This window comes from Halyomorpha halys, unplaced genomic scaffold (genome assembly GCF_000696795.3).
Source record: "Halyomorpha halys isolate HHAL.00 unplaced genomic scaffold, Hhal_1.1 Scaffold51.1, whole genome shotgun sequence".
In the NCBI taxonomy this organism is placed as follows: Eukaryota; Metazoa; Arthropoda; class Insecta; order Hemiptera; family Pentatomidae; genus Halyomorpha; species Halyomorpha halys.
In genome coordinates this window covers 1043208-1056385 of record NW_027108122.1, presented here as the reverse complement: position 1 = coordinate 1056385, position 13178 = coordinate 1043208, and the positions used below count along the sequence as shown (strand labels likewise).

At 31.4% G+C, this 13178-nt stretch overlaps 2 protein-coding genes across 3 annotated transcripts in view; one reads left to right on the top strand and one right to left on the bottom strand.

Annotated features, from left to right (window-relative positions):
- Positions 1-7263, top strand: part of Gel (Gelsolin) — a 59693-nt gene extending 52430 nt beyond the window's left edge. For both annotated transcript variants that reach the window (XM_014436651.3, XM_067046507.1), the window contains exons 12-19: positions 32-258; positions 1403-1541; positions 2453-2547; positions 2776-2898; positions 2997-3242; positions 4002-4112; positions 6633-6746; positions 7071-7263. In XM_014436651.3, the coding sequence (XP_014292137.1) occupies positions 32-258; positions 1403-1541; positions 2453-2547; positions 2776-2898; positions 2997-3242; positions 4002-4112; positions 6633-6746; positions 7071-7124 (1109 nt within the window). In that variant the 3' untranslated portion in view covers positions 7125-7263. The remainder of the gene's footprint in view (positions 1-31; positions 259-1402; positions 1542-2452; positions 2548-2775; positions 2899-2996; positions 3243-4001; positions 4113-6632; positions 6747-7070) is intronic.
- Positions 7243-12458, bottom strand: LOC106691002 (protein arginine methyltransferase NDUFAF7, mitochondrial). Its single transcript, XM_014436642.3, has 7 exons — positions 12057-12458; positions 9618-9728; positions 9280-9534; positions 9094-9201; positions 8878-9021; positions 8618-8791; positions 7243-7440 (listed from the first exon to the last, which is right to left on the bottom strand). Exons 1-7 carry the CDS (start codon positions 12324-12326, stop codon positions 7267-7269), a joined length of 1236 nt encoding a protein of 411 aa, XP_014292128.1. The 5' UTR covers positions 12327-12458; the 3' UTR covers positions 7243-7266.
- Between the last annotated feature and the right edge of the window lie 720 nt (positions 12459-13178).

Sequence of the window (13178 nt, the reverse complement as noted above, 5' to 3'; positions counted from 1 at the left end):
GAGTCTTGTTTTCAAAATTACTATATTTTAGGATCATCTCCACCAAGGAAAGGAAGATCAATTAGGCAGTGTGGACTTGCAAAGGGATTCATGCCAGATGAAGGAAATGGTCAAAGTGAAATATGGCGAGTTGAAAAATTCAAACTCGCACCTGTCCCTCCAACCAAGTATGGAATCTTCTTCTCTGGGGATTCATATGTTGTAAAATATAGTTACGATACACCAACTGGGAGAAAGCATGTTATCTACTATTGGCAGGTACACTACTACATAACGGACAAACTATCTTTAGTATAGTCAGCTAACATTTTTCTCAATTTATCAGGAATCCATTAATGAAGATAGTAAGATAGCTGGACTTGTTGAGTTTCATAGCCAGCTTGTTCAGCTTAAACTTTTTTTTTCAATTTTCCTATTATAAATATTGCATTCACAGTCTGAACATTAACTTAGAGATCATGGTCGATATGACTTTACCTGGAGTTAATTGAAAACTTTAATTAATAATTTTAATTATGATTAAATATGAATGTTTTGAAATATTATTTCAATGGCTTTATGTGATTTAAATTCTATAGAAAACTGTTGAATAATGGAATTTTTATGTTATATAACAATGTTTTATGTTTTATGTTATATAAAATAATTCTCAATCAGATAATTGATAATCTAAAAAATCAGTCCATCCATTTTACTGATTTTCTTACCCAACAACTTTTTAAAATGATTATTATATCATTGGTTGAATGGGTAAAGGTAAAAGTGATCAAGTGTTGACTAAAATAGCACTTGATGGCATTTATCACCAACCCAATTACATAGTGTTTCATGAGGAAATGTTTTTTATTAAGGAGGGAGAAATGTAGTGCAGTGCTACCAACCTCTTTATTTTATTTATTTAATACCAGATTGGCCTAGTGGACCTTACATGGTTTGTATAACAGTAACATTTTTTTTTAACACTTGATTATAGGGGGAGGGGTATAGTCACTTACAAAAGACACCCCTAATTATATACAACGTTATAATTTTTAAAAAAATAAGATAAAATAAATAGATAAAAATAATAAATTTGAATAAAAGAGAAAAGTAAAGCTAATAATAAAGTAACGAGATTCGTAGACCTAACAAAACAAACAATTGCCCTCTAATGGGTAAAAAAAAAAAAAGTTAATTTGAAAAAAGGGCGAAGCGAAAAACCTCTTCCCATTTTGGGTTGGTATTATATGTACATAGTTGTATAAGATTTTGTCATGTCATAAGTCTATTAGGAGATAAAACACTGTTGGTATTACAAAAAGTGATTTATATATTATATCAATACATTACTGACAATTTTTATAATAGTTTAAATTACATTTAACTATTTTAAATTACCCTCAGTTTAATTTACATATTACAGGGTAAAGACAGCACCAATGATGAAAAAGCAGTTGCTGCATTAGAAGCTGTGAGACTTGATAATGAAGTTGGGGGAAAGGCTATACAAGTTCGTGTAGAACAGGGAAATGAGCCATCGCACTTTCTAAAAATTTTCCATGGTAAATAAATTGATTATTAACATAATATTTAATAAATTGTTATTATTTTTGTATCCTACTTTCTTTTGAAGAGATTCCCCATAATAATTATATACAATCACAGATCAAAATGTTAAAGGAAAAATATAAAGAGATGGTTTTAAAGGAATGTTTGTTTTCATAGATATCAGTTGAAACAAGAAGTTCATAGTTTTTTATGGTTAAACAACATTATCCATTAAATTCATGTGGGTATTTGTATCAACAATATGCTCTATATTAATTTAATAATTTATAATTTATTAAATAATTTGATGCATTATTTATTCAAATGAAGAATGGTAGGAATTTTTTGCTTTCATGATTTTGTAATATGATTTGCCAATACCAAGCAAAGTTATTTTCACTTACCTAATATCACTGATTTGCTAAAATAGTAGCACATAAAATGTTTTGTTTTATTTTATATTTGAAATGGACTTGTTCCAAAGATATTACCGTATACAAAAGTTTTTTTCTATACTGTGGTCCCTCTATGCACTATCCTATAGCTAGTCGGGTTGTCAGAAATTAACCACAGTCTGAGATACAACTAATAGAATACATCAAAATTTGTTTGTCAGATGTGCCATTATACAAACAAAATCAAGTTTTTATTTATAAACAAAATGTTAGCAAATGAGGATCCCTTTATTTACTGTATTCCATATTCTAGGAATTTTAAACTATAAAGGCACATTTATTGAAAATAAATAAAGACTGGTTCTATAAATTTTAAATATCAAATATTTTCCTAATTGAATCTGCTAAAACATTCCAGTGTTAAATGTGGTTTTATTTAGTAAAGTGATTATATTGGTGTAAATATATAATGAATTGTTTCTGATTAATATATAAATATCTCAACATGTTTTCATCTTTTATTTTTCTAGGCAATATGATAGCCCTTCAGGGAGGAATTAAGAGTGGTTTTCGAAATGTCAATGATTCTGATTCTTATGACACTGATGGTGTTCGTTTATTCCAGGTATGACATATTTCTTTCATATGAGAATATATGTATATTTATTGTTCTGATTTTTAATTGAAACCCTTACTAACAAAAAAGCCATTTATTTATTAGCACTTAATAATTATTATTTGTGGAATAGAAATAAAGAATAAAATAATATGTATTATTCATTCAAATATGGCCCTAATGTATTAACCATTATTTGTGCCTAAGTAAAAAATCTTGTTTGATGTTATTTTATAGGTATCTGGAAGCTGTGAAGATGATATAAAAGTTATTCAGGTGCCTGAAGTTACTGCATCTCTGAATACTAATGATGTTTTCCTCCTAGAAATACCTTCAAAAGCTTATTTATGGGTGGGATCGGTACGTAAATATCTTAAAATAATTGCTTTAAATGAATAATATAAATTACAATTATTACAAATGATTCGGAGGTGTTCTAACTCTTCTTCTTATTGAAGGGTTGCAACCATGCTGAAGAAGCGATTGGACAGAAGGTGAAGACAAAGATGTGTGCTGATAAAGAGCTGATTGTGTTGAAGGAAGGAGAGGAGCCATCAGACTTTTGGGAAAAATTAGGAGGAAAAGGATTGTATACAACGGAACTTGAAGCACCAGCTACTCATTTACAAACTCGTCTCTTCCACTGTTATATGAATAGCTATGGGCGAATAAAGATTGAAGAAATCCCCAATTATACTCAGGAGGTGATCTAATGATTTATGTTTCCTTATCTTTCACATTACTATTAATGAGAAAATTATAAATGTATGAATGGGTTGGAGATGGCCAGATTTGATCAAAAGCCCTGGATTAGACTCTGTCTCCCTCTCCTATCCTATCTAATAGAATAGACTAATCACAGGGAGGCTGTTGTGGCCGAGTGTGTTAAGGTGCTGTCTTAGAAACCTTGAGTCTGCAGCAGTACTAGGTGGATTGAATTTTATTGTGTGCTGGCCCCATGGAATGAAAACTCGACTTTCCTGGTTAAAATATGTTTATTATCCATTGGATACCCTCTCCCCTCCTCATTTGTCAGAAATAGTCAGGTAGGAGGTAAACAAAAATAAAAAAAAAATAATAATAGATTGGGTCTGTTACATTTATGCCTTTTCTAAAGTAAATGGTTCAATTAGCCTACAGTAATTCAATTTGAAGTATAGAATTTTTCAATAATGAAAATGGTTAATTTTTTTTTAATTAAAGGGCTATGGCAAGAAACAGCCTAGAGGCCAGGCCACACTGCACAGGGGCCATGTTGGCCATCACATGGTGGTGGATTCACCAAGTTGAAACAATAGGAACTGTTTTAACATTTTCTTTCAACTGAAAAAGTAAATTCAGTTATGGTGATTCAGAAGTGGGAGTAGAGGAATTAGTGGGCCATAAAAGAGATGAAACCTAAAATATAAGATTAAATATAAATTATTTACAGTGTAAATAACTGTTTTCATGCTTCATTACAGGACATGAATATTGATGATGTTATGATCCTGGATGCAGGAGATGCAATATATGTTTGGATTGGAAATGATGCTTCTACAGAAGAAAAATCAAATGCTTATGAACTAGTTAAGGTAAGAATGATATAATGCACATATATAATTTTAGGAGAGAGAAACTATTTTCAATATATATATATATATATATATAAAAAAAAAAAAAATTGTGTAACTAGTGTAAAAAAATCTGGGTAATATTTTATTTCCATATAAGTCAACATATCAACGATTCGGGCAAGGTATGTTCTCCATCTTCAGAATTACACAGAAATTTAAGTATCGAATGACTATAATTTATTTATATATATAATTTCAAATAGTTCATACATTTTTAATTATTACAGTATAATTATACAATTTTCCTTGCAAAATGCCACATTTCCTTCTCGTTGGAAAACCACTTTAGTTCGATCTATAAATAAAATCCCAAATCCTTCTTCACTTAATAACTTCTGCCCTATTTCTCTCCTCGCTAACCTTTCTAAACCTTTAGAATGCCTTGTTCAAAACCAACTCTCAAACTTCCTAGAAGAACGTTCTCTCATCAATCCCCTCCAATCTAGCTTTCGACCTGGCTATTCAACACAATCCGCGGTCCTTAAAATAACCCACGACCTCCAAACTGCCATGGAACACCAAAAAACCTAACTATCCTAATCCTCCTTGATTTCTCCAAAGAATCAGACATGGTAGACCACAACATCCAACCTTTCCTTCTTAACAAACTACAAAATCTTCCTCTATCCAACAGTGCTTTGCGCTGGTTTCAATCCTTCCTTTCCGATTGCTCCCAGTACACAGTGGTTCCAGATAAACCATCAATGACTTGACCCCTTACCTGTGGTGTCCCTCAGGGTTCATCGCTTTCCCCCACACTTTTTGCCATCTACATCAATGACATTCCCCTCCTTATCCAATATTCTCAATACCATTTGTACACTGATGATTTCCAAATTTACCTTTCCTTCCCACCTTCTGACCTATTGGCTGCCATGGAGAAACTTCAAGAAGACTTGAATCGAATTAGTCATTGGGCACAAGAAAACTAGCTTAAGTTGAATGCAGAGAAGACTAAGTCTAATATCGTAATAGGATCAAATCATCCCCTGATAACTATTCCTCATAGTCCAACCTTATTCCTAAACAACAATCCAATACAATTCCATCCATACGTTAAAAACCTTGGTGTCACTATAGACCAAACTCTATCCTGGAAAAACCATGTCTCCGATATTTCCTGTCGTACCTTCTCCACCCTAAAGCGTTTAAATTATCGTCATCTACTTCCTTTTGAAACCCGTAGGCTCCTGGTTACTTCCTTAATATTCCCACTCTTTGATTATTGCTTTGTGGTTTATGGGGTATCTCTGGGAACCTCGAAGCAAAATTAAAACGGTTAATTAATTGCTTTGTACGATTCATCTTTGGGGTCCCCAGGGAAGCCTCTGTCACCCGATTTTATGAAGAATTGAAGTGGCTTTACCCCTTCTTCCATTGTTAATATTCTCTTGTTTCCTTCCTTTACCAAGTTATCAAATCCTGCCGTCCATCGTACTTCTCTGATATCCTTCAATTTAAAGCCTCAGTGCATTCCCGCTCACGGCCTTGAGACTTATATGTAACTGCCCATCGAACCGCAGCCTTTGGCAGATCTTTCCTCATCCCTATGGAATTATATTCCCTCCTTCATTCGCAGTTCTAATACCCTTCCAACCTTCAAATTCCATATCTTCGACCACCTTCTGTCCACCCAATTCCGAAAAAATAACTATTGAAAGTTTCAAACAAGGTATATATATTTTCTGTACTTAATGTTTCAGACTTTTGTTTATTCTTGTAAATATGTATATTAGCAGAAATTGTACCTTTCCATTTATTATTTTTAGTTTAATTATATTTGATTTTTATATTTTTTTTTTCTATTACTTACTATCAGAAGTGTTTGTCATCTTATGTTTTATGATATGACATATGGTTTTACTTTATTTGTTCTATTCTTATTTTATATATTCTATTAATTATTGTTGGTTTTTATCTTTTTAAATTCATTATTTTATTATATTTTATGACGTTTTATAATATCATTTTTAATTTGTACTTCACTCTAAGGCTCTAAAGCCTAATTTTGACGCCTGTATATTATTATAATCTCTGTGAGTAATATTTTAACATAATTTTTGCAGTTTGAAGTTCCACTAGGATTTCTTTCAACCTATTTATGGGTCAAGTACCCACTTTATAGAGACTGAATGTACATGAAGAGGTATTCTAAATTCCTAAGTCGATCAATGGCTAATATAACAAATTAAATTATTATCTAGGAGAGCAAACTCAAAGCCAGGCTCTGGAGTTACTAGTCCAGTTCCCACTTCCACTTTTCAACTAAAACTCCTCAAACATTATTTCATGTAAAAATATAGTGCGATAGTCATCATTTATATTCTAGCAAGGACAAGATACTGAACTGGCACATTTCATACTTGCTTAAAGAAACTTTTTAAGAGCAACTTTTCTTTCTCTGCATTGTTAAATTTAAGCCTTAAATGAGATAACCAATTATTGAAATTATTAATGACAAATTTCATTGATTTTTAGACATACCTGAAAAACAAAAAACGAACTGAAAATGCAGTGATCACAATAAAACAAGGAAAAGAACCTCAGCACTTCCTAAATTTCTTTGAAACTTGGGATGATGAGTACTGGACTGTAAGTTTATTGGATTTTATTTAAACATCTATGTATATATAAATCTTAATTCTGTATCTGGATAAAAAAAAAATGTCTAGAAGTTCGAAAATTAAGCAAATTCCATTAAGTAAGGATAAGAGATGCATGAACTGTTAAAAGTGCAACTGTCTTCCACAGGAGGGCAATTGCCTTTTTAATAATTAATGTATATCATATCCTGACTTTACTTGTGCAGTTCACTCAAATTTCAATTTTTTAAGAAGTTGGCTCTTTTTGTTCCAAGTTACAGAATTATAATAATGTGTCTTCCACTACTAATATGTTATGCCTGTCCTGTTTCAGAAACAACCTTCTTTGGATTCTTTAAGGATAAATGAAATACCAGATGCTATTTAAATTAAACAAAATACCATCTTGGAAGGAGATGCAAATTTTAATATCAAAATATTTTACAAATAAGTATATTTTTAATACCAAATGAAGGGAAAAAAAAAACATTCTATTGTATCATAAATACTTTTTAAAAACTAATAAATAGTTATTTATTTACAAAACCTACAACTGGGTAATCATTAAATAATTCTTTTAGAACACTAGGAAATAATGACATCACTTTAAAACATTCTCCCATCTTATCAGAATCCATGATCATGTGGTAACCAGACAAGATGTCATTTTTTTCTTTCTCATTCTTACAGTTCTTCAGAAGTACCTGTAAAAAATAAATAAATAACAAATCAAAAAATCAATTCACAAAACCTTATCAAATATTTGCATTAATATGAAAAAATATAAATTATATCCAAATAAGGTTGAAATTTTTTTGGCCTAATGATTTCTAATAATATTTATTCTATACCCCATCTAAATAAATAAAAACTTTGTAAATAATTACAGAATAGTTAATTATTCACTATATCAGTAAATAGCAAACAAATATCTGGCAAGTCAACTCGGACAAATTACTTAACCATTGAGTCCAATACATATAACGGTTAATGTAGCTTTGCTTATGTTGGCCTGATAAATATGATTTTTTTTTTACTTCCACTGAGCCACATATGAAATCTGTAGTAGGGGAACGTATTGTGATTATGAAAAATTTTGAATTCAAGTTTCTGACAGAACTAAACGTTTTGAGGTCCCTTGAGTCCAAACAACAAAGACAAGGCGTGTGTGCATTTTTCAGTTGGCAGGATGACTAAGTACATAAAATAATATTTAATATTTCAATAACAATTTAGCATTGAATAAATGGTTAAGAGCACAATGCAAATTTTCTGTCATACTTTTACAAAACAAAAGTGATAGAATTTTGGAATGAGAAATATTATTAATAAGTAAAATAATATATTATTGTAAACATAAATCAATGATATGTATTTCATGCAACCCAATAAAATGTATTTTATTCTATCTAATTTTATGTATTTTGTTTTAATTCAATCATGTTTTGGTTTTTTTTTCCCCTTCGGTTTGTTTTACCAAAACATAGGTAGAATAGAGAAGTTAGTAAAGTCTAATTAGTATCAGGAAAATTGTATTGTATAAGGAGGTATCCGAAAACAATCCAGTAAATAATTTTCATTTTATATTTATGCAATAAAGTAAAATAATAGAAAGAAGTTTTTCCCAAGTCTTTTGAAATGGGAGTGAAGTGAATTTGTCAATTGAAGGCTTATTTGAAAAATTAGTATGAAAAAGTTATTTCCACAGTGAATAATTTATAAACATCTCTTCTGGAACAAGTGAGGATTTCAATTCGAGTGTACATTTATTATTCTTTCTTACTTTTTCCTACATATCTTGCAGTGGTACTGATTAAAGTTAAATAAACCCATTAGGACTTAAATTTCTATTGTAATAAACAAAACAGAACAAAAGTTGACCTGCAAGCGAACATCTATGTGTAATTCTTTCAGGAAAGATCTTTGTGGTACAGGTCCAAAAGAAAGTAACTTATCTTTAGTAACATTCTTAAGGAAGGCAAAATCAACATCTGCAGTCAAATCTGAGGTGCCTGGTGATACTAGTGGATCAACTAATTGGTGGTTTCTGAAACCCTTATAAACAAAAAATTATAATTATAGAATATAAAAATTAAAAAAAACTTTTTTAAATCAACAAGTACAACTGTTATAGTTCTCACCCTAAAGGTATCTTTTTTCTCTCCATCATGACCATAGTCGATGATTAGGACGAATCCACCATGCTCTTCCAATGTACAGGCGATATGCTCAAGGATAAGGCCTGACTGTGGACTAATTTCAAAATAATCTCGGCCATTAGAGTACTAAATTTAAAGATTACATATTCAATAGTTAGACAAATCATACTGAATAATTATCTATTCCAAACAACTTACTTTACTAAAGACACATGCTGGTGTAGGAGCAGGTGAGATAACATAGCGAAGTTTAGAACAGCATTCAGTAAGATCTATTAAGACTTCCCGCCAACCATCTACTGTTTGCTTCAACAGTCAGAAAATTTGATTTTATTTCACATTCTACATTAGATACAATTTCAATATTAAGTTTCAGAGTGAGACCTTCAGGATATGAACAGGTAACGCATCAAAAAACTCATGAGCTAAAATACAAGTAAAGTTTTTGGGAACATCTTGAATTGCCTTATGCCAATAAATGGGAACATTATTTTCTGTTTTCCCTTCTTGATAGTAACTTTTATTATCATGTTTCAAAACAGAAGTACAGAGTTTATCCCCTTGTGCTTTACTTAGTTCATCACTAACTTCAACAAAATGGACATTTATATGTTCATCAAGTTTTAATTGTTTGCAAACCTTAAAGAGATAATAATTTAAAAATTAGAAATAATGACAAAAAATATTAAGAGATCGAAACCATAAAGAACTGAGCTATGTACCCTTAAAATGTCATGCATCATAGATCCTTTTCCTGGGCCCAATTCAACTAACTGGAATGGCTTTGGGGAGCCTAACTTAGTCCATTCATTTAATGTCCACAGAGCAACCATCTAAAACAAAGTTACAGATAATAAAAATAGAAAAATTAAAAAAATTATACATATACATTAGTTAGTGATCTTAACAAGATAACTAAGGCAATAGCATAAAGTTAATTTACAAGGGCAGGAAAAGTTGCTTAGATGAAGATCAAATTATTGGAAAGATATATTTAGGCAGCTATTATATTAGCTTAGGTGAGGGAAAAGAATTGTAACTGTCTGGTACTGAAATTGTGCCGGGTAAAGAGCCCACTGTATTACCAATCTAAGAAAGCAGAAAATAATATCAGTTAATATAATACATAATAACAACTGTTAGATACCCTAACCCCTCAAATAAATAAAGATTGTAGTTTACTGTACTTTTTGGATTAAGGAAAAGTATATCATAGTAGAGAATATAAGGTATACTTTGTATATCTGAGAGACAAATCATAATGTATGACAGATACATAGGTATAAGCAATATAAGTCCAACAATGGTATTAACTTCAAAAACAATCCCTGACAGCTCAAGGTTAAGTTGATAGGAATAAGGATAAGCAACTGGAGGATTCCCCATTCATCTGGGCAGATTTATCTCTTAATTTCAGGATGTGGTTTTAGGAATGATTTTTGATGCTTGATCTTTTTAGTGCTAAGGAACTGCATGGTGTTCTACACCAACAGGCAGGCAGTGGTGTGGTCATTGAGTAGTTACAACTTCATCAGGAGTAGTAAAGAATTGTAGGGGAATTCTCAACATATTCTGACTCTATAACAATGTTTGAGTTTAACAGGTGCCTGGTTATTCAGGGATACAAGAAAATCGGAATGCTGGCAAAAATGGGTACTAAACTATATCTATTTGCGCTTGAGTTCATGTGAAGTATAAGTTTGAGCTATACAAAAAGAAGAACCAATAAGGTAACAAAGCCAGAAACAACTGGCAAAACATGAGGCAGCCTCATACTAAGCTGTTCCAAAATGTCCCATGTTGAAAAAAAAACAGAATTCTACTTAAGATTAACAAATATTACTTTAATTAAAAATAAATTATTCACCAAACTGCAGATTTTTAGAATGGAAGATAAAACTACATAACATTATATCACTGTTTTGAATAGATAATGGTACTGAATAATCTGAAAAACTATTTTTTTTTTTTTAATTTAACATATTCCATGGATTTCATCGACAGGGGTTACTTTTTGACGCTACTAACTGTGGGAGTCTCCTACAGGCTCCTAGTAGAGAAAGTAAAACCAATCTAAGATAGTATATTTGGAACATGTCTTAGTAAAATAAAATCTTTTTTTTTTTTGTCAAAAGAGGTGCTATCCAAAGCAACGGTATGTTGGGATGACGCTTAAGTATGCAAGAAGGTGATGCCTATTGGATATGAGTATGAGAGTCTAAGAACCTAAAAACTGGAAACAAATCAATGAATTGGGCATATCAAGGTTCACAAAAACAATTAGGCTGCCTTGGAAAAGTGTATGAAGATGAAATCAACAGTTATGAAAATTGTAATTACGACTAAATCAAAAGAAAATATGTAACACTGAATACAAACACAAAACACAAATAAATTAAAATGATTTTACGGCAGACCAAGAGGAACTGAAAATTATAAAGAGGCTTTGAGTAAGAAAAAAATATGATTGGATACAGAATAATATTCTGTGGCTTTCCTATAAAAATCCAACATGGGCATCATGTACCTTAACATTGACTATTACAATTGTTTCCCATTTTTTTTTTGGAAAATTTTAGACTCATCATCTTGACAGCTAAGGCATTTGATTTGATAATATTTTAAAAAGATTTTAATTCATTCAGATTAGAGAACACATGAACTGCTTCTATGCCTAGGCCAAAGACTAACTGGTAACCTTATCCACTCTACACAAGCTCCTTGCCCACAGATGCTGTATTACTGATACTCTACTAAAATATAGTACAATAGAAGAGGAGTAACTCAGTGGATACCTCACAGGACTCCTCCCCAGTGTGCGGGGTAGGGCCCAAAGGCATGAAAAAATATTTTCTGTTCAATGAGCCCTACACCTTAGCCTAATGGTTTAACATGATCATGACTGTATCACCTTACTACATAAATGTGGCGAAGAATCAGTATATTTATCATGTAACGAAGCTTCATGGGTTGTAGTGGGACTGTTTTTATTATTACTTTTTTAAATATAGCAAACAGCTATTTGTTGAAATGCAAACCAGTAAGAGTAGTAGAAATAAGTAGGATAGTAGCATTTCCTAGCTTTATAGGTATATAATAACTCAATATGTATTCAGCCAATTTCCCCTTATAATGAAAACATTAATAAGCATAATACTTACTTCCCCCAAAAGTTGAGAAATTTCAGGAGAAGTGATGAAGTCACCTTGTTTTCCAATAACATTTTTAGTAACATAATAACCACTGACAGGATTAGTTAAAACTTCTTTCATATAATCATACACAGTGAGGGGTCCAGCAAAATTTATTCTGGACTTTAATAAATTAAAACAAGTTTCATCAGACTTATTCAGAGGAATGCTTGAAAAAAAAATTTTTCTTTCAGTTAAAACTGTTTTAATAATCTTTCGCAAACCTTGTAGAAACATCATTGTTTTAACAAATCAGCATTTCCATGAATTCATACGGAAACATCAAGAGAAAATCTTCATTTCGATTTGAATACAAAAGTACATATCGTTCAAAATCGATTAACTCAGACTGGACAGAGGAGTAACAAGCTATAAACTTGTTTCAAGAACCATTGACAGTCAGAAGCATGCGTAGTACCGTTTCGGAGTTCTATGGAGGCCAACGCCATTTCTCTGATTGTTTAGATATTTGTTCCAAAAGACCGAATATCAAGATCTGAACCATTTACTGACTGCCAAAGCAATACGTGCCTTTTATAATAGAGGTAGAAAGGGAGCTTTATAGAGCTCCAAAACCCTGTAAGGGCTGAACTGGGGTACATTCCTGACGCCAATATGGCTTACAAGTCGTAGTAGGACAGTTAATCACACATTGTGTTTAGTTTGTTGTTGATATCTAATCTAATATTAATAACTCTATCCATTTTTGAGACCACTGAGTAAAAAAAAACATTTTTAACCATTGGTCTTTCCACGATTATCACTTGAACGAATGGGCCGTTTTATTTTTAGGCTCTAGGATCTGTGCTTATTTACTAAATCGGGTGCACAACTCTAATAGCTTTAGGTAAGACTGTAGGACGACCTCAATAAGTAAAATAACCATAGTCTATTGTGCTATTTTTTGATACATCCAATTTTGAAAAAAAATTTTTTGATTTGCAACTATTTAAGAAAAGCAGCGATATGCCCTCTATTCTAGTAATAAATAAAGGCTTTTAGCTCAATAAACCAGTGTTGCGACATGCTACCTATTATATATTTATACATATTATAGTACACCTATATAGACTACCTATCTATGTCTATAGC

What these genes read in the sequence shown, in the direction of transcription:
- LOC106691002 (XM_014436642.3), bottom strand. Translation starts at nt 12,326, where the DNA reads ATGATGTTTCTACAAGGTTTGCGAAAGATTATTAAAACAGTTTTAACT. An exon ending in TTTCTCAACTTTTGGGGGAA is followed by an intron (nt 9,729 to 12,056) that starts GTAAGTATTATG and finishes ACTTTGTTTTAG; the next exon opens with ATGGTTGCTCTGTGGACATT. An exon ending in CAGCATGTGTCTTTAGTAAA is followed by an intron (nt 9,022 to 9,093) that starts GTAAGTTGTTTG and finishes CTTTAAATTTAG; the next exon opens with TACTCTAATGGCCGAGATTA.